This window comes from Astyanax mexicanus, chromosome 10 (genome assembly GCF_023375975.1).
Source record: "Astyanax mexicanus isolate ESR-SI-001 chromosome 10, AstMex3_surface, whole genome shotgun sequence".
Taxonomy (NCBI): domain Eukaryota; kingdom Metazoa; phylum Chordata; class Actinopteri; order Characiformes; family Acestrorhamphidae; genus Astyanax; species Astyanax mexicanus.
Genome location: NC_064417.1, coordinates 45,851,725 through 45,874,746, shown reverse-complemented (window position 1 = coordinate 45,874,746; position 23,022 = coordinate 45,851,725). Strand labels below are relative to the sequence as shown.

Sequence of the window (23,022 nt, the reverse complement as noted above, 5' to 3'; positions counted from 1 at the left end):
CTCCCCAAACAATACATGTACAAACCCACTCAGAACCCATGCCCACCTGGAACCCACCTGGCCCATGTTCCAACCATGTAAACCCTATATGAGCATGTTAGCTGGGATATTCTGGGATATATGGATATATTTTCTTCTGTATAAAAATAGTAAAAATAGTATTTTTTTTTATTTTAATAGTAAACCTATAATTACATTTGCCAGTAAAACTGAAATGATAAAAAAGTAAAAACGTAATTATATATATATCTGTTACTGATTGTTCACTGATAAAAATGTAATAGACAAAAAAGTGAAAGATCAAGTTAATCTATAGTAACACATAACCTGTCAAAATTACAAAAATAAATCTGATATTATTGCTAGTAATAATCCATAGCTTATATTTAAAATAAGAGATTTACTAGTAAAATCAGAGTAAGGCCTTGTATGACTGGTGTCACTTTAAACCAAAAACAGCTTGACATACAGATCACATGTAGCATAGCTATCAAAAACAAACAGTTTCATTTCAAATATGGGTCTAAAATAATAAAAGCTGAGACAAAGGTGGTCATCACTTCAGAAGTTTATTGCCAAGTGCGTTACATATAAACACAAAGAGGGGGCATTTTCATTCAAACTGCTCAACACACTTCTAAACAGTTTAACTAAATGAACAGAAGTGAATGTTAAAACAGTTCAACTGCACCTTGTTAATAATCAAACAAAGATTAGACATTACATTTTCTATGCACATCCTAAAGAAGATGTGGAGCTGCTGGCAGTTTATTTCAAATACAACATATTATAATCTATACCATCCAGAGTTCATGAATCAAGAATTCAGTACAATCTGTTTAAATTAATGATCTATCTCTATTAATGGAAGTGCACTAAGTCTATTCTCTAACAATAAACAGTGCTGTCTACACAATTAAATAAACAAAGATATAAAGATACTGTTGTTGTTAAAGGGCACTTGTTATATATTTTACTTTTATAGTTTATTTTTGGTGTTTTTTTAATGAAAAAAATAGGTCTAATCTATTATTTGTATTATGTTTTGAATAGCATTTTCAAACCTTGTTTTATCATTTATAATAAAACAGGTGTTTTCTGCTAATGTACCTTTAAGTGTGCTATTCGTAACTGACTGTTTATTATTGTTCTTATTGGCTGTTTTGTTCAGTGCCTCGTTCAAAAAACAAGTACAAGCTGAAACACTACTTATAAGTCTAGTATGAAGGGGAAAGGGGGTCTGTAGTGCCGTGGGCTAAATGAATAGATATACAATATCAGTCAAAAGTTTGGACACACTTTTGCATTTATTTTTTCTTTATTTTTCTTTACCTCTAATCTACTTTGTAGATTAATATTAAATTCATGAAAACAATTAAAGAAACACATATGGAATTACATAGTAAAAAAGTGTTAATCCTCCACATTAATCCCCTGATCTAAATCTGATGAACTGAGATGGTGATTTGATTTGATTTGGGATGAGCTGGAGCTTTACAGTGTGAAGGAAAAGAAGCAACTATTGTTCAGCACCTCAAGGAACTCCTTCCTTTAAGACGCTGAGAAAATTATTCCAGGTGACTCTCCCTCATGAAGAGACACTGAGATTAAAATACCAAGAGTGTGCAGATCTGGCTTCAAAGATAAATGTGCTTCTTAGAAGAATCTAAAGTATAAAACTCTATATTCTGGTTTGTTTAACACTTTTTGTTACAGAATAGTTCTGCATGTGTTCCTGTATAGCTTTAATATAGTCTTCAATATTAAATTAACAATGTACAAAATCAATAAAAGAAAAAAGGCACACTGAATGAGAAAAGATGTGTCCAAACTTTTAACTGGTACTGAGCGGATATTTGTGAAACCAAAAAATAGATTAAATTGAAAACCGTCTGTTCTGCAGTTTATTTTTCTTATGTGGACAGTATGTACTGGAACAGTTTAAAACCAACTAATTAATGTTGCTTATTTTTGTTCTTTACTATAATTTTATTTCTAATTTTTCCCATTTTCTCCCCAATTTACACAGCCAATTACCCAACCCACTCATTAGGACTCCCCCTATCACTAGTAATGCCCCAACACACCAGGAGGGCTAAGACTAACACATGCTTCCTCCGTAACATGTGAAGTCAGCCACCTATTCTTTTCGAGCTGCTGCTGATGCAGCATTGCCGAGCAGCATCACAGCGCGCTTGGAGGACAGTGCAGAGACTCGGTTCCGGTACATCAGCTCACAGATGCCCTGTGCTGCAGACATCACCATAGGAGTGATGTGGGGAGAGAGCGCCATCTACCCATCCAGAGGAAGCAGGGCCAATTGTGCTTTCTTCTAAACGCCGGAAGTTTGAAGGCAAAGCTGCATGAGCTGGGGTTCGAACCTGCAACCTCCTGCTCATAGCACTTTAGACCGCTGGACCACTCGGCCTTATTTTTGTTCTTTAATCATTTTATTGTGCAAAACTCAGTCATCCCAAAGCAATTTATGTTAGTCTTTCTTTTATTTCTTGTACCTTATACATGTGTGCATGCTATACACACTACCTAAAAGCTGTATGGCCAAATCCATTTTCTCCTGAAGTTACCTGTTATATCACTCCAACCATTATTGTTCAGTAACAGCTGCAAACGCTGCGCATATATAACACTATAATAACATAAAATTCAGGCAGTTTCTTTAGAAAAACAGTCAGTAACAAAAGCAAAGGAAATGATGTAAAAGGCATGACAGTTGATCCTATTCATCTCTCCATTAAGATGTTTATACTTAGCTGACAGTGGCTGATCAGTGATCAGTGATTTCCTCCTGCCAAGTCCAGCAGTGATCCTGCAGCCTCCTGAGCCTCAGCATCAAGCTGCAGGATCTCAACAGTTTCCAGGTCCAGTTCCGTATCTCCTGGTAGAACCAGGTACTGGTACTGCTGACACTGGTAATAGTGGAACTCGATGTAGCCGCTGTCTGCGAGCGGGTCCTTCTCCGGCTCTTCACAGGCTTCTTCTTCCAGTTCCACCGACTCCATGGCAACCAGCTCCTCGTGATCAGGGATCAAAGAGCAGGATGGGTCGGAGGACAGAGGTGGGTTATTCGAATCCAGGTCTGTGTAATGGAGCAGAGCAGAATTTATACAGATTTATACAGGAGCAACAATACTACACAACTGAAGCTAACTGAAGCTATAATTTCTATCAGCAGTGCTCACAGCAATGCTTGCATTTAAATCTTCCCATAATTTTAACTCTTCCTTCTGATCTGTGCTTAAATCAGAAATGCAATGAAAATTTGGCAACCAAAAACATTTTGCAACCAATATTAGCAAATATCTCACTACTCTCTACTTTAAAATGAATGGATTTAAGCATTTTTATTAGTTTTAATAGATATATTGTTTTATTTAACCTGTTAATTTATTAAAAGAGCTGTGAGCAATCTATGTTAGGACCATTTAGCTGAATACATTTTAAACCAACAAATGTGAAAAGAAATTTCTGAGGGGAAACCTTTCATTTTATTTTTTGCATACAGTTTGTTAAAAGCTGAAATGCAAGGTAAATAAATGTTACATTTGCGCATTTCTTACATGTGTATCTTTCTGTAATTTAGAAATACGTTTATCAGCATTGGCAGATATATACATGCATAGGCCAAGGGTTTTTCCAAATCAGTACACTGAAATTCATGATTAAAATGGCAAAGCTGAGGTAAACATATGACTAAAATAGCACTGTAAATTTGAAATATGTGTCTGTTTGGGATAAAAAGAAATGCAATAAATATTTTTAAATTGAAGTTTTGTAACTGTTATTTCATTACAAAAGGAAAATAAAGATAAACTATATTTAGGTGAAACATGTAGAAAAAATAATAAATAAAAGTGTTTTTTGTCAGATATTCAACGTTTGGCCAAATGTGTCACTTTGTTCGGTTTCGCTGCATCTCTAGTTTACATCAAGACTGAATGAAGATTAACGAGCACTTCATGAAAGCATCTGTCTCACTACAGCCAGCTGTTTCTATAGGGCAGAGGCTGTAAGAAAGAGGAATGCAAACACGGGCACAGGCCTGAAAATCACTTTACATAAGCTCCGCACTAAAAAGCACAGAAATAAAGAGGCCAGCCATCATGTCGTCCTGGCTATAGGTTGCCACGGCAATGCCAGGTTGTTGTCAGGACAACAGAACACAAACGCCTGCTTAGCAAAAAGTGGTAAAGGGGAGGCCGAGCATGAGATAAGGAGAAACAACTGCTTTACTAAGCTCATGGGTAGTTATGGTGTAAAAGGAGATATTTTAATTTGCATAATATTTTACACTTTTTATTTTTATACGGTAACTCATTAAATTACTACTTTCAAAATTTCAAAGTGAAAGTCATGAGTGCCCAACCTGAAATTTCTGTAGTGTCCATAATAACAGTCTGTCCATACTCAGCTGCCTCCAACCTGGTCCAAAAATAAAAAAATATTATAAGTTTGACCACAGAACATAGTTAATAATTTTATCATAAAGATATGTTTTTAAAAATAACCATCAGAAATACTTACAATGTGCGGCTGTTCAGTAAATTGCTGCTGCTACTGTGACAATAATAGGTTTTCTTAAGTACCTGAATAAATGACAAATGACAAAAGGTTTTCAACTAAATCTTCAGGCCAGTTTTAAAATAAAAAAATAAGAGCATATTTTGCAATTGTTCAAACATTTACAATATCATGCACACATCCTTTTATACCATAGACTGTATATAGCTGGACAGAGCATCGTCTCTTAAAAGTGAAGCCACCACAGGTCGGGCGCCCCCTGCTGTTCGGCTGCAGAAAGCTGTGTAACTCCACCCATCCCCATAGGTTTCAATGGCAAAACAGACAACTTTCAATCACGTTTTTTTCTAATATACTGTAATTCTACCTCCATTATTTAAATGCAACAGCTAGTGTAACCTCTGCTTATATTGTCAAATTTTTATATCCCCACAGAATTCGGTTTTTAAAACTTTATTCGGCTCTATTCAAAAAAGGTGTGGTTATGGTAAAAGGGCTGGTTATGGGCGGGACCAATAACAGACCGTCAGCTCCGCTCCGCCCCGCTCTGCAGTCTGTGACCGCGAGGCAGCCCTCAGGGGCGGGGTTATTTAAATGAGTAGGCGGTCTCTCCACAGTCTTTCTCCCTCCTCTGGTCTCTATTGCGCAGACTCTGGTCTCTGAATCGCCAAAATGGCGGAAGATTTTGGCTTCATTTTCATTGAATGAATGGGAACGGCGACACGGCGTCCATCTTTATATACAGTCTATGTTTTATACTTAAATTTTAGGGGGGTTCATTCAACTATATGTAAAATGTCATGTGGTGCAACCATGATTTATCTTAAACTGAATATTCTTTAACTAATGTGCTTTTTTTAAGTTCTCAAAAGCATAATGTGTTTGAAACAAATAAATAATCTACCTGTACATAATGATTTCATATTTTTCCAATAATGAGAGAGAGTTAAGTCTTCTTAACTTGACTTACCAAACATTATTTATTCATTTCTGTAAATTACAGAAAACTGATAGAAACTTTTACAAATGCCATTTAACTTTAGAGTATCAGCGATTAATATTTTAGCCACAATGATTAGATCATTTAAAAAAAAAATATTACAGTTACTTCTATTATATTATATGTCGCACTACATGACATTTTAAACCATTAAATAACAGAAAAATGACAATTAACAAATGTTTTGTGAAAAGTTAAAGTGAGTTCATACACAGGTGAGGTACTTCATATGTCATAGTTCATAAATTCAGGCATTTAAACCATTTTTTGAATACAAAACACTAAAAAAATAAATATAGGCAGAAGATCACATTATTGACGCACCTCCAAAAGAGCAGGACGAAATTCTGGACAAACGCACCATAGTGACCCCTTTCCAACGGACTATGATTTTAAAAAAAAAAAAACAGATTTTATATTATAATAGTGAATTAACACATCTTGAATCAACTTATGTGAACCAAATCTGACGGATAGATAGACGCACTTGACTCTTGTCCCGGTGTATCCTCCGAAAGCTCTTACTGAGGGACAGGTTGTGTCGGACGGAGTTTCTCCAGCCGCTGGGGGCTGTTCTGTAGTAGGGAAAGTTGTTGACGATCCACTCGTAGATACCTTTCACTGGAAGCCTTTTATCTGGAGAGTCTTCAATCGCCATGAAGATGAGACTGCTGAAGGAAAACGGAGGCTTGGCTGGGGAAGGAGGTCGATTCTGGATGGGGAGTGGGTCCAGTGACTCTAACTGAGGCAGTGTGGGGATTTTGGGAATTGGCTGCAGGGGCAGTAGGTTCCTCTGGTGCAGCCAGTTGAGGCAGGTCAGGTCATCCTGGTCAGTCGGACCTGAAGGACTGAGGCAGTGCTGGTTATGCCCTCCAGAAGAGTTAAGGATGGGCGACAGGGGGGAGAGAGGCAGTGAGGCAGGGACAGTAGCAGAGGGCTGAGGAAGAGATGGTGACAGTGAAAGAGCTTTGGAAGGGTTTGTTGGGGAATGGAGAGGAGAAAGCGATGGTAGAGTGTGGGTATTGTTCTCCATCTCTCTCCAAACTCTGGGGCACAGGTACACACATTCAGCTGCTGGCCTGTTGAGAAAAAAAATAACAAAGTCTATATGAGTCTATATATTAATTATATAAGAATAATACAGGTGCATATATAAAAAAACTGAATATCATTGAAAAGCCACTTTATTTCAGTAATTCAGTTCATAATGTGAAACTCATATATTATACAGTATAGATGTACTGTGGACTTGATATAACCTTCACTGACCACCAGAACATTTTTTGCGTTTCATTTGGGGTGGAGAGGCACACAGTCAAAGCTGCTTGAGGTCTAGTGTGAAGTTTCCACAATCAGTGATGGTTTGGAGAGACATGTCATCTGCTGGTGTTGATCCACTGTGTTTTATTATCAAGTCTAAAGTCAGTGCAGTTTTGTTTTCCCACAAAATCTTACAGCACTTCATGCTTCCCTCTGCTACTGACAACTTTTATAGAGATGCAGATTTCATTTTCCAGCAGGATTTGGCACACTGCCCACACTGCCAAAAGTTTTGACAATTGGTCTTAAATAATATTGTAATTTTCGGATGGCTTTAAGCCATAATCACCAACAATAAAAGAAATAATCCCTTAGATTACTCTGTGTGTAAAACATCTATAAAATATATAAGTTTCACATTTCGAACTGAATTACTGAAATAAAGAAACTTTTCAATGATATTCTAATTTTGTGAGATGGACCTGAAGAAAATCTCTTTTTCCTACAGGTTTTTAGAATGCTGTGTAGTCCGAGACTAGGCATAATCCCTGTCTGGAAAACTGCTCCATACAGTAACTTAAAAAGTACTCTGACCTACAAAGTACATAAACTAGGCTATATTGATAGGCTTGTATCTTTAACTCATACGTATTTTAGTTAATCGAAAATGTCAAAGGAAATAAGGAACAAATTATAAAAAATAGGATTCTGCAGATTTAGCAAACTTAGTCTAAAGGCTAAATTTGTGATGCGTGACTGACTGCTAACGAACAACAAGCTATATTGTAAATGATTGAGCAGGCTAGCTAGTCAACCAGAGAAGGCCTCTCTCACCCACACACACACACACTCACACACACATCTCCAAACATTCTGAGGCAGTGGTGGACTGTAACAAATGAAAATGTGAAAATTAAAATATTTACTGTATTTACTGTAGCATTTTATCTTGTACTATTTTTTTATTACAGTATTTCCATCAGGGGCGTAGCAGCAAATTCAGGCCCTGTACACTCTCAATGTCAGAGGGCCCCTTTCCATGCCAGTACACAAGGAACGTGAGCAAAAAAAAATAAAAATCAGGATTTTTCATGGGCCCCTTTCCCTACTCGGGCCCTGGATAGTCAGGTCCACTTTTCCCCCCACTACTACGCCCATGATTTCCATTATGGGTGACTTTTTACTTTACTTTTACCACATCTAAGTCAAATATCATACATTTTACTCTATAAAACATGCAAAATAGATGCAAGTGAAAGTCCTTACTTCTTGGTTTATGTGTGCATAAAAACGAAGCAGTTTTGACCTTTGATTTTGAACATAGTTACCAATGCAAGCATATACAGTAAATTTGTCAGTGCTCAATCAACACTTATAGAGTCAAATTAACACTCTAAGTGTTAAACATTAACACCTACAGTGTTAATACTAATGGGATCATATTACACCTAATATGTCGTTGACTTTGTCGTTGACTTTGTTTTACCTTCAATGAAAGAAAATTCTATTCAAAATGTGTAGTTTAAGACTAGGCTTAATCCCTGTCTGGGAAACTAACCCTTGGTGTAGATTTAACACTGGCAAATTTGAGCACCAGTGTTTCAGCAAAAGAAAAATTCACCCTGTTCTCATTTCCCATTATATATCTACTAGAGACTGATTATATCTGTCCAGTATCATATATGTTACTTCCATCATTTATATATTCTTTATATATGACATTCTGGATCATTGACTTCTGTTAAAATCTGATGAAATTTTTGGTATTTTTTAATATTCTTATATTATTCTTATATTATAAATATATATTTATAGGATATTATTTTAGAGCCATATCGCCTACACCTAGTACATGGACATATGCTTCTGTCAGAAACCTGTAAATAACTCTTTTATATGCCAGTGATTTTTTTTGCCATATTTGTGCTTTTTCTTAACTTCTTAACACTAAAATACAATAAGGTTATGTTTGTACTGTGTTTAATATAATATATAAGATGCATGTAACATTGAAGGGGGCTGCTTACCATTCATACAACAAAACAAAACAAAATAAAAAATAATTAAGATTTAATTGGAAGACTAAAAATAAAAAACGTATGTTGTTATGTAAGATCTAAACATTTAAACTGTAATGGTAATTGAGATTCACTGATATATTTGTAGAATATCGAGATTTTATTTTATTATTATATTTTTTTTTACAATATCACCCAGCCCCTGCCCTATAGCTAACTTAATAGCTAAATTTGAAGACTTCTGTACTTTTAGACTTTTACTCAATTGTAGGTCTAAATGAAGGAATTCTAGCTATTATTTTCCATGAGTAATATTTTGTATTTTTTATTTACCTTGGGTAATTCTAAATTAAATAGCTACATATTGTGGGTATTTAATTCCTCCACCTCCACTGCTCTGAGGAGAAGCACAGACAGAGTCAGGTCATAAAATTTTATATAAGGGAAAAAGTACTATATTATATGCGCCTATTATTCAGTGTGTTTTTGTCCAAACTAGTGAGAAAGTGAAGCCACATGGTACCTTCACCTGTGGAAATGGCGCAAGAATATTAAGTTACATTTAGAACAATTAGAGGAGCTTTAGAAGAGGAATAAACAGCGCAGTGCAGGAGAAACTTACCTCAGCTGCTCACTGACAGTCTGCTGTGAGGATTCCACCGCCCTGCAGATAAAGAAATGAGGAGAAACAGCAGAAAATGAGCTGTAATATTAGAATATCAGTAAAACCAGCGCTCCTCATCGGGTTACGCTCTCTCTCTCCGTCCTGCGCTTTCTCGCGTTTCCCTGGGAAACCAAAAAGACGCTTTGCAGCCGGCGCGCCTCCCTGCGACCCTCTCTTAAAGAGACCATCACCCCATTATTCATACTGCAGCTACTGATAGATATGCACTTACACACAGTAATTTTGCTTAGTTTGTTTAAAGAATTATTGCTTAGTTTCTGTAAATCCTATTAACTTAATTTCACTTCTCAAATATCACTGTGTTTGTCTGCTATATGATATATTCAAATAAAATAGCTGATCCGAACATCCAACTTATTTATAAAGAAAAATATCAATGAAATAGATCACTGTAGAGCTGGGCGATATGGGAAAAAATCTTATCACGATATAGTTTTCCATATCAGTCGATATCGATATGTATCACGATATAAATCAAATCACTTTGTGTCACACTTAAAGGTTTGTTTTTATTAGTGAGAGAATAAGGGAGTGATGGAAGTTTTATCACAATATTTTTTTCTGTATCTCCATAATTATTAGGGCTGGCCCGAATAGCATTTTTTGAGCTCCGGATATTTGGCAGTAATTGGTAGCGAATATTCCAATATTAGTTTTTAAAAAAAACAAATTAATCATGAACGCGAGCCAGAACCCGAGCTTGAACGTCAGCCTGACTCAGGCGCTGCATGAACTCGGGCTTTTTTCCAATTTTTTCCAATTTTCCATGACTGAAAAAAAAACTTGGGCTATAAGCTCAATATTAAATATTTCGTTTGTTTAGAAATTATTTTATATTCTTAAACCATGTTAAATTATATTAGATTAGTAGGGCTGGCCCGAATAGCGTTTTTTGAGCTCAGAATATTGGGCACTGATTGGCAGCCAATATTGGAATATTTGTTTTTAAAAAGACGGATTAAAAACTGATTAAAGTAAAACAAAAATTGCAACTCGGCCCCTTTAATTCACCACAAAGTTTTCCAAGACCCAGCCGGAAAAAAAAAGATTTCCCACCTTTTCCTCAGCTGGGTCGGGCTCAAAAAATGATTTGTGATAGGCTGTTTTTTGGTTTGTTTGTTTAAGCACTTAGGCTTTTGTACTGCTGCAGTGCAATATTTAGATTTTATATTCTGAAATTCGTTAGGTTTTATTTCTTTTAGCATTTTGAACTTTTTTTCCAATTTCAAATTAATTTTTTTCTGTTCGTTATGTTCTATCGGTCCTTGCGTTTTTTGTAGTTGAAGTTGAATTTAATATTGAAGTTCAATATTTCTAATTTATATTTTGAAATTCGTTAGATTATATTTATTATTGTATTTTGAGCTCACTTTAGTTGGTTATTTTCCAAATTCATATCTATTTTTCTGTTATTATTAAATGTTATTAGCTTATTAGCTTAGCTTGTCATTTAGCATACAGAACTTCTCACGGATTTTTAATGAATGTTGATTTATTAATTTAAAAGCTGTACCTTATTAAAAGTATTTTAAGCCAGACAGACACTGTGTGATTTTTTAATGAGTTTATCTGCACTTTTAAATGGTTTGTCCTGTAGGAAACGCACACGATTTGTATGCTGACACTGTTGTCTGACTGAGGAGCTGCTTTCCGTCAAATGCAGCCTGTAGGCAGGAAAAAATCCAGCCAGAACCGACCATATCATGAGCCAGTTTTAAAGCCAGTAATTTAGTAGAGCATTAAACTACAAATCTGAGATGTACCTGCTGTACTTCTTAATCTCTGCCCCCAAAACGGTCCATTAACTTGCTTGACAGACGCGTCAAATCCCCCGCGAGCACGCGCGGCGCACAGCGCACCGATTAATTCATGCGTTGAGCTTTAAACGCGCAGCTGAGCTGTAATTGGGGAAATATCACAAAAATCACAGTGTGATTTGTTACATTAAAAAAAAGACCATTTTCTTCCGCCTAATCTGAGAGGAAAGCGGTGTTCTCGACCGGCCCGAGTTCATGCAGCGCCTGAGTCAGGCTGGCGTTCAAGCTCGGGTTCGGGCTCGCGTTCAGGCAGATAATCTAAATGATAAATGATTTTGTGTTTTTGCACTTGGGCCATAAGCTCAATATTAAAAAGTTCGTTTGTTTAGAAATTATTTTATATCCTTAAACCATGTTAAATTATATTAGATTAGAGGAAAGTCATTTAGACATCATTCTTAAGGTGTTTTTGTCCTGTTACCGCTCCGCAAAAAAACCTCTTCCTTTAATCCGCGCCCCACATACACATTTTTGCAGCACCTGCCCCGAGGTCCTAATATAAATTGAATTAATTACATTTAGTGCTTAAAATTTACTTAAAATTTATTTAAAACGTGCTGAACAGTGCGGCCGTTTATTCCCAAAGTACAAACACTATGGTTGTTTGCGTGTGTCGGGCCATACTCCACTATTCTTTAGGGTTTTTTGTTGCATGCATGAGAATAACTATTACAATTTTCTTAACTATGTATTAATTTGCTCCAGCGTCTTCTGGATTGATTACACGTTGTGTTTTCGTTGTTTGCCGCGCCACTTAGACGGAAATGGAAATGAATGTTTATCGAATTCTATTGCACAGGCTTATCATCGTCATCGAGGGAAAAATTATCGCGAAACAAATCGATATCGTTATATCGCCCAGCACTAGATCACTGTATATACAGCTCTGAAAAAAGAGACTAAGTTTCTTTGTTTTTACCAAATTAAAAACCTCTGGCCATTAAACCAAGCTGAACTGCTTGAAATTTTGCACCAGGAGTGGCATAGAGTTATCCAAAAGCAGTGTGTAAGACTGGTGGAGGAGAACATGCCAAGATGCACGAAAACTGTGATTAAAAACCAGGGTTATTCCACCAAATATTGATTTCTGAACTCCTAAAACTGAATATGAATATGAACTTGTTTTCTTTGCATTATTTGAGGTCTGAAAGCTCTGCATCTTTTATTATTTTATTATTTTATTAAAGACATTTCTCATTTTCTGCAAATAAATGCTCTAAATGACAATATTTTTGTTTGGAATTTGGGAGAAATGTTGTTTTGTAGTTTATAGAATAAAACAATGTTTATTTTACTAGTCATATACCTGTAAATAGCAAAATCAGAGAAACCAATTCAGAAACTAAAGTATTCTCTTCATTTTTTCAGAGCTATATATATTAATATTGTGATATTGATTTTTGCATATATCATCTAACTAATAAGTCCATTTTTGGATGAGACAAAAATATGAAAGAAAATGTACACTTAAAAAAACGAGGGTCAGTAATAAAAGTCAAGAGGGCTGGACAATGATAACGGAACTATGTTGGTATCTGCCAATAGAGCCCATATTTTTAAATCGATATTGCCTGACTTGTTTATTGTATAAACAGTTATACAAAAAGTAGTGATTTTATGTCACTGTGTTCATTAAAGCATATCCAAATCTCTTCTGATGAAGTCTAGTATTATTTACAGTTCTCTTCATATCAACATAAATTTGGTAAATCATTAAATCAGATTAGCTGAGGATGGAATTGAACACATCCACCTGCTAGCTGGGGGCTTCCAAGAGAAATTTAGAACCTTTTCAAAACTAGCACAACTACTTTCTTTAAAATAATAGTTATAAAAGAACACATTATTTATTACCTGCACTGATTCTAATGCAATCTGACATTTTTATAAGCTAGATCACACCTATAGCCTAGGGTAAATAGTTTAAATATTTTATTTAGGTGCCAAAAACATTTGCACAGTACTGTATTTACAGCATGAGTGTATTAAGTGGTATCTTTCTATTTAGCATTACCAATTTTTCTACCATGGATTATTTTTCTTTTAAATACTTTGCAGGATGTGAAGTCCTTAGTCAGCAAATTGTATTAAATCTTTAATACAATTTAAGTAGATTCTAAAATATAAGATTCTAAAATATAAGTAGATTCTGCTTACGTGAAAAACTCCTAGCTCAAAGAAGCTCAGGCTTAAAACGGTATGGCCAAACTACAGGACAGGAAAATGACAAAGAAAGGAATGCATGATGGGATTCTTGTGGACTCTAAATTGTGGTGCAAACAGATGCCAAACTGAAAACAGTAACACAAACAGATTTGCTTAATAAAATTGACCATTTATTTTTGTATAAGAAAAAGGTACTGTTGTTCATGCACAGATAAATAGAAAAGGGGGACACAGGCTCAGCAGACAATGTGTTTAGCACTATCACCAAATACCACACAAAATCACACCGGGCATAAAGAACAAACTTCAAGGGGAAAATGTAAAGTTACAGATATTTTGCATTAAACATTTTTGTCTCTGGGAAATTTAAGCTGGACTTTGTGTCCCTTAGAAAAAAGGAGATGATCTTCAAATTGTCACAAGCAGAACTTGTGACGTACAAGGCATTGGCAGGTAAAGAATTCAAAACTTAAAAAAAAAAAATCCAAATCTGAATCTTTGGTCAAAAACGGATATTTACAGTCATTCTTTCCATGTGGGCCCAGGATAAATCACTTTCCATGAAAGTGAGTGAAAGAATCCAATGGTATATCCACAAAGTTGAGCACAATTTAAAGATCGTTGTAGGCAGGCCACATTTCCTCTTATGTTGGCAAAAAAAAAAAAACTCAAGGAGTGATCACATTCACACTCAACACTGCTTTTTGTGATGTTTTAAAGTCCTTGTCTTCTATGCCAATCTTTACTCCTGGTCATCTGACCAAATGAGCGGTCAGCCAATAAATTATAATGGGCTGAAAGACAGCAGAGGCAACTGTAATGTACAGGCGGAAGCGGGGCTTAGCGCTTGCTCCAGCACCCATGGAATCTGCTGACAGCGAAGAAAGGATCTTCATTTTCAAAGAACGGACCTAGAAACAAACAAAGAAAATGCATTAGAGAAATATTATTAATTTATCATAAACATGATGGACAAATTAATGAAACTGAAGAACAGAAATTATTTTCATGTCGTTCTGGTCAGCGCACAGAAACAAAAATATCAGTTTTATGTGGTAGAGAAAAGTTGGAAAATTGTATGGGTTTATGTTTGTGATGCGTAACCCCCACAATCAGCCTAAGCGCACACCTGATCTAACAGATCATAAATTATATCAGTTTGCTAAAGCACTATTGTGCATACACTATATAGCTAAAAGTATCTAGAGCATTGCCTTGTATTTGGTGATGTGAGGCTTGGATGGAGCTGCTCGGCAATGACAGCCCATTCCACAAAGCTTTCTATGCACTGTTCTTAAGCTAACCTGAAACTACATGAAGTTTGGAGATGTGAAGTGAAGTAAAGAAAATTGGTTCCTCTGTGCACTATGCTCCTCAGCATCCGCTGACCCCGCTCTTTTATTTTACACTGACAGAGAGAGTTTTTGTTGTTCCCATTCACTTCCACTGTGCTATATTATCACTGTCAGTTGGCTGTGGAATATTTAGTATTGAGTAGTGAAATTTCATGACTGGACTTGTTGCACAGGTGCTGCATCCTATCACAGTACCACAGTGCTGGAGTTCACTGAGCTCCTGAGAGCCTGAGACCCATTCATTCACTAATGTTTGTAGAAGTAGTCTGCATGACTAGGTGCTTGGTTTTATAAATCTCTGACCATAGAAGTGACTGGAACCTGAGTTTAATGATTTGGATGAATGAGCGAATACTTTTGGCAATATAGTGCATCTAAAGACATGTAATACAAATTCAAACCTGGTAAGTACTTACTATGAAGAACATGAGGGCACAAGACGACCAGGCAAGAGCAACATAGTAGCCATCACTGCCAAAGAGTAGCCCACACAGAACAGTGAAGATCATCCTGAAAAATGAAAGCACTTCATTTAGCTTTTGCAGTGTACCAGAGAATAAACCTCTGAGAAACAAATATTTTTAGCCTACCCAACATATTTGTATCCACTGTATGCAACAAGGTCAAATGTTGAGAGATCTGTGTGCACTGTGAGAAGGTAGAGACTCAGCAACATCACAAGAACCTCAATGATGACCCAAACTAGAGCTGTGCTAGCGCACAAACCCAGGATCTCTGGGCTGAACCTACAAATGGAGACAATATAGAAAAATTTTAAAAGTTAAGAGAAGTTACTAAAGAAATTATTAAATCAGCTTAATTTATAGTAGCATGCCAAAAGTAATGGAATAGCACTACGTCAATTGATCATGAGCTATCATTACCAACTTGGCACTGCTTGGGAATGCCCACACCTGTATAAAGTTGCGAGGCGTTATCTTGTGAGTGAGGAACTGATAGTGGGTGCACGATGGATGAGACATTCGATTTCTGAAGTTGTGTAGGCATTGAATATTCCTGTGTGGTGCAGTGGGAAGTAATGATGGTGACCGGCAGCGTCTGGCTAAAATTGTCCTAAAATCACATTCAGACCCAACCTGCAGAAGGCTCACATGCATATTCCGCAAAACTAGTCCCTGGACATCTATTGCTCAATCATTAAGTCTAATTGCTAAATAACGAGTTCAATACAATAAAGAAAAGACTAATGCTAATATTAATGTAATACAATTTGCTATTTCCACATATTCAACAAAAGATTGCTTATTCAAAGCTGCATCCTAAATACTCACCGTTTCTGTATTCCTAAAGCCATTCCTGCCAGCAGAATATAAGTGATGAATGCCATTGCTACAACAAAACAACAGAAGATCATTCAGCTCAGCATCTGCTGTACAATTAGCTAATTCTACAATATAGTCAGATTCCAGAAAGAGACTAAGCCTAGTCTAGGACCACACTTTTCTTTAAATGGAGATTATGCATTCAGAATACTTTGTAGTCCAAGGACTAGGTTTAATCCCTGTCTGGAAGTCTTTAACATAAAGGGTTGAATCTAAATAAAACAAATTCTCAAAATGTATTTTTAAGACAAAGTGTCATCCTAACATACTACATATCAACTGGTGATATGCCACAACTACATAATGATTCAATGTATACTCATTAGGTCATAACACATCTTAGATCAACATTTCAACATAAGTCAACATTCGATGAAGATTTTGTTCAGGCATAGATATTCATTCTCTATGTAAAGTTTGGAAACAGGGGTAATCAACAGTGGTTTGCCATGGTTTGGTGTGATCTTTAGCTTTGGTAGACCTTTATAATAATAAGACCTAATAATTATAACACAATTCTGGTCCTTCCGGTAATTAAATGTAATATAGTAAGTAATTAAATGAATAAACTGTGAGTATTACTTACTTGGTATGTAAAGATCGGGAGCATTGACATCATGCCGAGGGGTGAGTGGAGTGTCTCTGTGGTAACGGACTTCCCAGTCCTGATGACATCAAAGCATATTCAAATCAAGAAAAAGAGACAGTGTTATAGTACTAAATCTCAACATTTATCAGGTCAGTGCATGTCATTATAAAGATAAATACTGAACAAAACCTACATCACACAAGACAAGAAACAAGATAAAGCCTTGTTCACACATAAGCAACTGTCACTACAAGGAGTAACACGCCATATATTGTGGTGCCTGAAAGTTTGTGAACCCCTTAGAATGTTCTAAATTTCTGCAAAATATGACCTAAAACATCATCAGAAGTAGAACAAGAGAACCCAGTTAAACAAATTAGACTTTGAAGTTACCGGATGTCCTTTGAGATCTCACTGAATATTTGATTTATGTTGGTGGACCTCTCCTGAAGAGGGTAACAATGGTCTTGAATTTCCTCTATTTGTACAAAATCAGTCTGACTGTGGACTGGTGGATTACAAACCCTTTAGAGATGGTTTTGTAACTTTTTTCCAGCCTGATGAGGATCAACAACTCTTTTTCTGAGGTCCTCCTTTGTTCATGCCATGATACATTCCAACAAATGTGTTGTGAAGAGCAGACTTTATTAGATCACTGTGCCCAATCACACCTGATTGTCATCCCATTGATTAAAAAAAACTTTACTCAATAAATCAATAAAAATGATGATTATTTTTGTCTTATTTGTTTAACTTGGTGCTCTTTAGGACTTCTCATAAATCTGATATTGACCTGATGTTTTACTTTATATTTATGTAGAAATATAGAAAATTCTAAAAGGTTCACAAACATTCAGTCACCACTGTACATGGTATATTCACACACAGCCAAAGAGAAGACTGTGTGTGGAAATAACTCTTCGCAATGGTTATTAACTAACTGGATGTAATGAAATTACCTGGTGTGTGTAGGGGAACATCAAAAGCATCAGCTTCTTAACAACATATTTTGTGTCGACAGCAAAGAAATACTTCAGCTTGTTAACGGACATGAATCGACTGATCTGTGGAGAACAGACAGCACAGCAGAAAGAAACGATTAATTGGTCAAAATTGAATATTTAGAGCAGGGCTGCACAATACACTTTGTAATCATAATGTGCTAATTCACAGTGTCACATGCTGCTATAGCACACTTGCACTCTGGACTTCATGTTGCTGAACCTTTCTACTCTCTATTTATTTATTTTTTATTCTTTGGGGGTATTTATCTATCTATCTATTTTGTATATTCTATTTTTTTATTGTATTCTTTTTTTTATCTATATATCTATTTTAATAACAGCTCTTTGGGTGTAAACTGGATTGTGAGATCACAATTTCGTTCCACCTCATGTACCACATGTGATGCGAATGACAATAAAATCTACTTGAATTCTTGAATCCTTGAGCAAACTGAATCATACACGATACTTTTTTTTGCTCTGGGAAAATTCCTGTTCTCAATTTTCTTTGTCACATCTAACAGCGCCAGGTTATATCTTCCCAATATGTTTTATTTTACTCCAACTAACAGGGATACAAACATCTACGAAAGCCGTGTAATTAAATGTGATGCTTGACAGCTACAGCAATCATCTCTTAGCTACACCACTCACCTCTTTGTTCACCATATCCTTGCCTTGGTTGGCAAGTGATGAGCCATACATCATAGCTGCACTGGCCATTGGATCTGTAAAGAGGTTGTTTGCTCCACTGGCACCCTGGCCAGCCGGCGCTGCAGCTCCCATGTTATAACCTGATTCATAGTAGTTCTGGTTGTTGATGGGTGGGGCACCGGAACTGGTATCATCGAAGAGAAGGGGGTCCCCTGAAGGAGGGGCTGCACGAGCCCTGGGTTTTGCTGTATAGAGAAATATGGAGTCATTCATACATTTTTGTAAACTGTGTCGATTTTAGATGCATTTTATACTGAGATATTGCACTTTTACTTACTTGGCTTGTGTTAACTAGTGCAGGTTAGCTAGATAACATGCATTAAAGTATGGGGCTAAGTCTATTATCATTGTTTGTTAAACAATAATTTATTTGTAACTGCAATGCACTACACATAGTATTGGGGAGAGACACATAATCGGGGATGGTTAAGGGCTGCTCAATCACTTAGATTACACTTAGAATTAATCCAGATGTCACCAAAAGTGACGGGCATAACAGTTATAAAAGAGACAAATTTTTGTCACTCATTTAAAATAAATGTTCCTGAAACATTAGCTATTTCTGTTACATGCTTTCAACCTTCTTAAGCATTGCTCAATGTTCTTATAATGTCTGTGCCCACAGGAAGCAGAGATAAAGGACATGGCAGCAGAAATAATAGCTGATTAATCCACAGATTAGTTGACTACTAAAATAGACATTGGTTGCAGCCCTACTGGTCTGTATGAGAACATGTTATGAACATAGCTAGCTTAAAAAAAACAAACAGCTATACATTACTGTTACAGAATGTCTAAACAGTACTGATATTTAACTATAATTAATTCTCTATAAAATAGGCAGCCAGTGTAGGAAGATTAGGATGTTCTCATACTTACTAGCCCGGTATCCTTGGTGGGGAAGGGCCATTGTTTCTTGTCTTTTGAAGAGAAAAAAACGCCAAGATTAGACAGTTTTATCAAAATGACGTCTGTAGAACATTGCTAATCAGATTATATATAATTCAGTTTGTTGACATACATTACAGATATAACTATACATATAGCTGTTATCCTGTCTGTCTAGCTTTCTATCCACCTATGCAACTTAATACATGCTATATTATTCAATATATTAAATTAAATATATTAGACTGACATATTAGACGTCTATCTATCTATCTATCTATCTATCTATCTATCTATCTATCTATCTATCTATCTATCTATCTATAGGTTGGCTGACGTTAGCTAGCTGGCTAGGCAACGTAGACAGTTAGCTAGCTAGCAGCTGAGCAATGCTACAGATAGGTTAGCTAGTTAGCCACTTAGCACGTATTTTCCCTTTAAAACCGGCAATAACTAAACAACCACTACAAAATACCGCACCTAATAACACAGACAATATCAAACACAACCCATTCCAACCGCGTTACTTTTAAAACACAGGTAAAGTTATAAAATTAGCGAGCTAAGTTCGCTGCTTCTCTCATACTTACATCTACGTATACACCCTTAGACCCGCCTCCCTCTGCTCCTCATTGGCTAAAGGGAAATGTGCCTGCGTGGCAGCGACGCACATAACCGACATCCGATTGGTCAAATACTGACTTTGTGGAAAGCAATTCTCAACACCGATTTGCTGTTAAGCACGTCAGTCAGAAGAGACGCATGGCGTTTGGAAACGTGTTGTAAATAAAAGGGAAGGGAGTGATGGTGGATAAACGGTAAATGTCAGTCAGCATAATCTGATCAATTAAATTATATATCTAAACTGTTTAGATGTATACTCCCTATTAGCAGTAGTAAAAAACAGAACAGAATATACAGTACCAGTCAAAATTTGTGTTTTCTTTTTTTGTGTTTTTTTTACATTATAAATAAAAACTGAAGTCATACAAACTATGAAAAAAGGAATTATGTAGTAAATTCAAAAATGAAGAAACATTAAATAGTAATTTGTAAATGTTCAAAGTAATGCAATTTTAAACTGTTTCAGTACAAACTGTCCATTTATAAAAAAATAAACTGCATAACATACAGATTTCAATTCAATTTAATTTTGTGGTGTCACAAATATCAACTCATTACCAGTTAAAAGTTTGGGCACACCTCTTCTCATTCAATGTGTTGTCTTTCTTTATATGATTTTATCATTGTACATTTAATAAATAGTATAGCTATACAGGAACATATGCAGTTATTCTGTAAAGAGTGTTAATATAAGTATAAACATATATACAGATTATGTTGATCTACGCATAGCTTACATTATAAATACAATATTGCAATATTACAATATGTTTAAATGTACAAAGCACCAATAAATATAAACCATAGACTGTATATAGCTGGACAGAGCATCGTCTCTTAAAAGTGAAGCCACCACAGGTCGGGCGCCCCCTGCTGTTCGGCTGCAGAAAGCTGTGTAACTCCACCCATCCCCATAGGTTTCAATGGCAAAACAGACAACTTTCAATCACGTTTTTTTCTAATATACTGTAATTCTACCTCCATTATTTAAATGCAACAGCTAGTGTAACCTCTGCTTATATTGTCAAATTTTTATATCCCCACAGAATTCGGTTTTTAAAACTTTATTCGGCTCTATTCAAAAAAGGTGTGGTTATGGTAAAAGGGCTGGTTATTGGCGGGACCAATAACAGACCGTCAGCTCCGCACCGCCCGCTCTGCAGTCTGTGACCGCGAGGCAGCCCTCAGGGGCGGGGTTATTTAAATGAGTAGGCGTCTCTCCACAGCCTTTCTCCCTCCTCTGGTCTCTACTGCGCAGACTCTGGTCTCTGAATCGCCAAAATGGCGGAAGATTTTGGCTTCATTTTCATTGAATGAATGGGAACGGCGACACGGCGTCCATCTTTATATACAGTCTATGATATAAACTATAGCTATGACATAAATGATCCCTGTTTATGCTTTTTTGAGTGTCCAACTCTATAGATCTTGAAGGCTGGAAGTATTTGAATCTGCATCTTAAATATTTTAATTCATTTAAATTGACTTTTGATAAACTTTAAATGTATAACAGCTTAATTAATATATTTATTTTTTTATTAATATATGTTTTTGTGTTTTATCATGTTGGGTATTAAAACTGGCTGTTGAGATTCATGAATTTATTTGTTTGAACAGTATACAAATTCAGGTAAGAGGTGAAACATCAGGTTGATCGATGTGTGAATTCCAAATGTATGTGACAAGGAGAAAACTCTTGGTGGGTGTAGTGTTACTGTAGTAAAGTGCAGAGTGTAGAGTGAGTGTACTGGCTGTTCAGCAGCCTGATGTCCTGGGGGAAAAAGCTGTCTGTAAACCAGCTGGTCCTGGTCTTCACGATTCTGTGACATTTGTTACCCTACAGTGTCAGAAAGTCATTATAAATAAGAAACATCAGATGACATCAGTCTTTGCAGGACAAACATTGCATTACATAATTTCTACCGTACATGTTTAACTAAGCAGTATTGGGATGATCTCATCCCTGAAAGAGGAGTTGTGTTTTTAGATAGGGAATGTTTTTTAGCCTGTAGTTGTGTTTTTAGATTGTGTTGTTATTTGAGACTGGATTTGTCATCACTGGTACTGGGAACTGGAACAGCCACATATTTCCTTCTTCCTCAGAAGTCCTGCGATATAGATCAGGTGCCCAATATCAAAGCTATCTTCTCCGTAGTGACCTGGAAACGCCATCTAACTGCCTGTCCAAATAGTAGAGGAGATGAAAGAAGCCACTTTAACAATAAATATAGGCTTGGCTTGGCTTGGCAGGATGGGTGGGTGCCAAATGCACTGAATAAGCAGGACATAAATCAGAACAGAGAGGTCAGTTTAGTTGGTGTACCAAATACAGTACAGTGTGCAAAAATCTTATACATCCCAATGTATTACATATATGTTAAGCTGTAGTGTATATTCAAAATTTTATTATAAAAAAACACATAAGAATAGGTTCATTTAACCTGTTCTTATCTGTCCACTGAATAAAAATGTTTTCTATTTGACCCCACAAAAGTGCAAGTCACCTGATCTGGACTGTACTGTTAGCAACATGTAGGCTACCAGTACAGGCTGATGTCACCACTCAGTTATCCTGAGAGTAGTGATGGGACGATACACTTTTTTCAGCTCCGATCCGATACCGATATAAAACTGATATAAGATTGCCGATACCGATACAAATACCGATACTTTTAGTTTATTAATAGTACTATGATTAAGGTTAAATAATGAGGCTGAAACAGACCACACAGCCCTTTTAAGAGTATCCACAGGTGCATTTAATGTAAATGCATTCAAAAGTCATTTATTTGACACACTTCATATGCAATTACACAATAGTTTCCTTTCAAATAAAATGTTTGAATTTTTATTAAATATAAAAAAAGTAAAATATTAAATACGTTAAATATTAAATTCAGGGCATGTTTTGCAACGGTTGTGCAGGAGACTTTTATTTTGACAGGTAGCATAGAGGATTAGCTGCAATAGCTAACGGCTAACTGGCGATGCTAACTGTATTTCCGAGCTAAATTAATCAC

At 36.1% G+C, this 23,022-nt stretch overlaps 2 protein-coding genes across 2 annotated transcripts; both read right to left on the bottom strand.

The window, feature by feature from the left end:
• Nucleotides 1-550: 550 nt before the first annotated feature.
• Nucleotides 551-9,600, bottom strand: si:ch211-145o7.3 (forkhead box protein N2). Its single transcript, XM_007258642.3, has 6 exons — nt 9,440-9,600; nt 6,027-6,618; nt 5,864-5,923; nt 4,543-4,604; nt 4,385-4,440; nt 551-3,097 (listed from the first exon to the last, which is right to left on the bottom strand). The coding sequence occupies exons 2-6, from the start codon at nt 6,570-6,572 to the stop codon at nt 2,793-2,795; spliced, it is 1,029 nt and encodes a 342-aa protein (XP_007258704.3). The 5' UTR covers nt 6,573-6,618; nt 9,440-9,600; the 3' UTR covers nt 551-2,792.
• A 4,033-nt stretch (nt 9,601-13,633) lies between these two features.
• Nucleotides 13,634-20,051, bottom strand: yif1a (Yip1 interacting factor homolog A (S. cerevisiae)). Its single transcript, XM_007258640.4, has 9 exons — nt 19,969-20,051; nt 19,370-19,410; nt 18,431-18,675; nt 17,732-17,836; nt 16,770-16,848; nt 16,133-16,190; nt 15,431-15,586; nt 15,257-15,350; nt 13,634-14,396 (listed from the first exon to the last, which is right to left on the bottom strand). The coding sequence occupies exons 2-9, from the start codon at nt 19,398-19,400 to the stop codon at nt 14,238-14,240; spliced, it is 927 nt and encodes a 308-aa protein (XP_007258702.2). The 5' UTR covers nt 19,401-19,410; nt 19,969-20,051; the 3' UTR covers nt 13,634-14,237.
• Between the last annotated feature and the right edge of the window lie 2,971 nt (nt 20,052-23,022).

Excerpts from the sequence above, each read along its gene's own strand:
- yif1a (XM_007258640.4), bottom strand. The coding sequence starts at position 19,400 with ATGGCCCTTCCCCACCAAGGATACCGGGCTA. Across the intron at positions 16,849-17,731 it reads TGTTCCCCTACACACACCAG|GACTGGGAAGTCCGTTACCA; the intron begins GTAATTTCATTA and ends TGATGTCATCAG. Across the intron at positions 15,587-16,132 it reads GCTTTAGGAATACAGAAACG|GTTCAGCCCAGAGATCCTGG; the intron begins GTGAGTATTTAG and ends CTCCATTTGTAG.
- si:ch211-145o7.3 (XM_007258642.3), bottom strand. The coding sequence starts at position 6,572 with ATGGAGAACAATACCCACACTCTACCATCGCTTTCTCCTCTCCATTCC. Across the intron at positions 4,441-4,542 it reads TTACTGAACAGCCGCACATT|GTTGGAGGCAGCTGAGTATG; the intron begins GTAAGTATTTCT and ends TTTTTGGACCAG. Across the intron at positions 3,098-4,384 it reads GGACACTACAGAAATTTCAG|ACCTGGATTCGAATAACCCA; the intron begins GTTGGGCACTCA and ends TCCATTACACAG.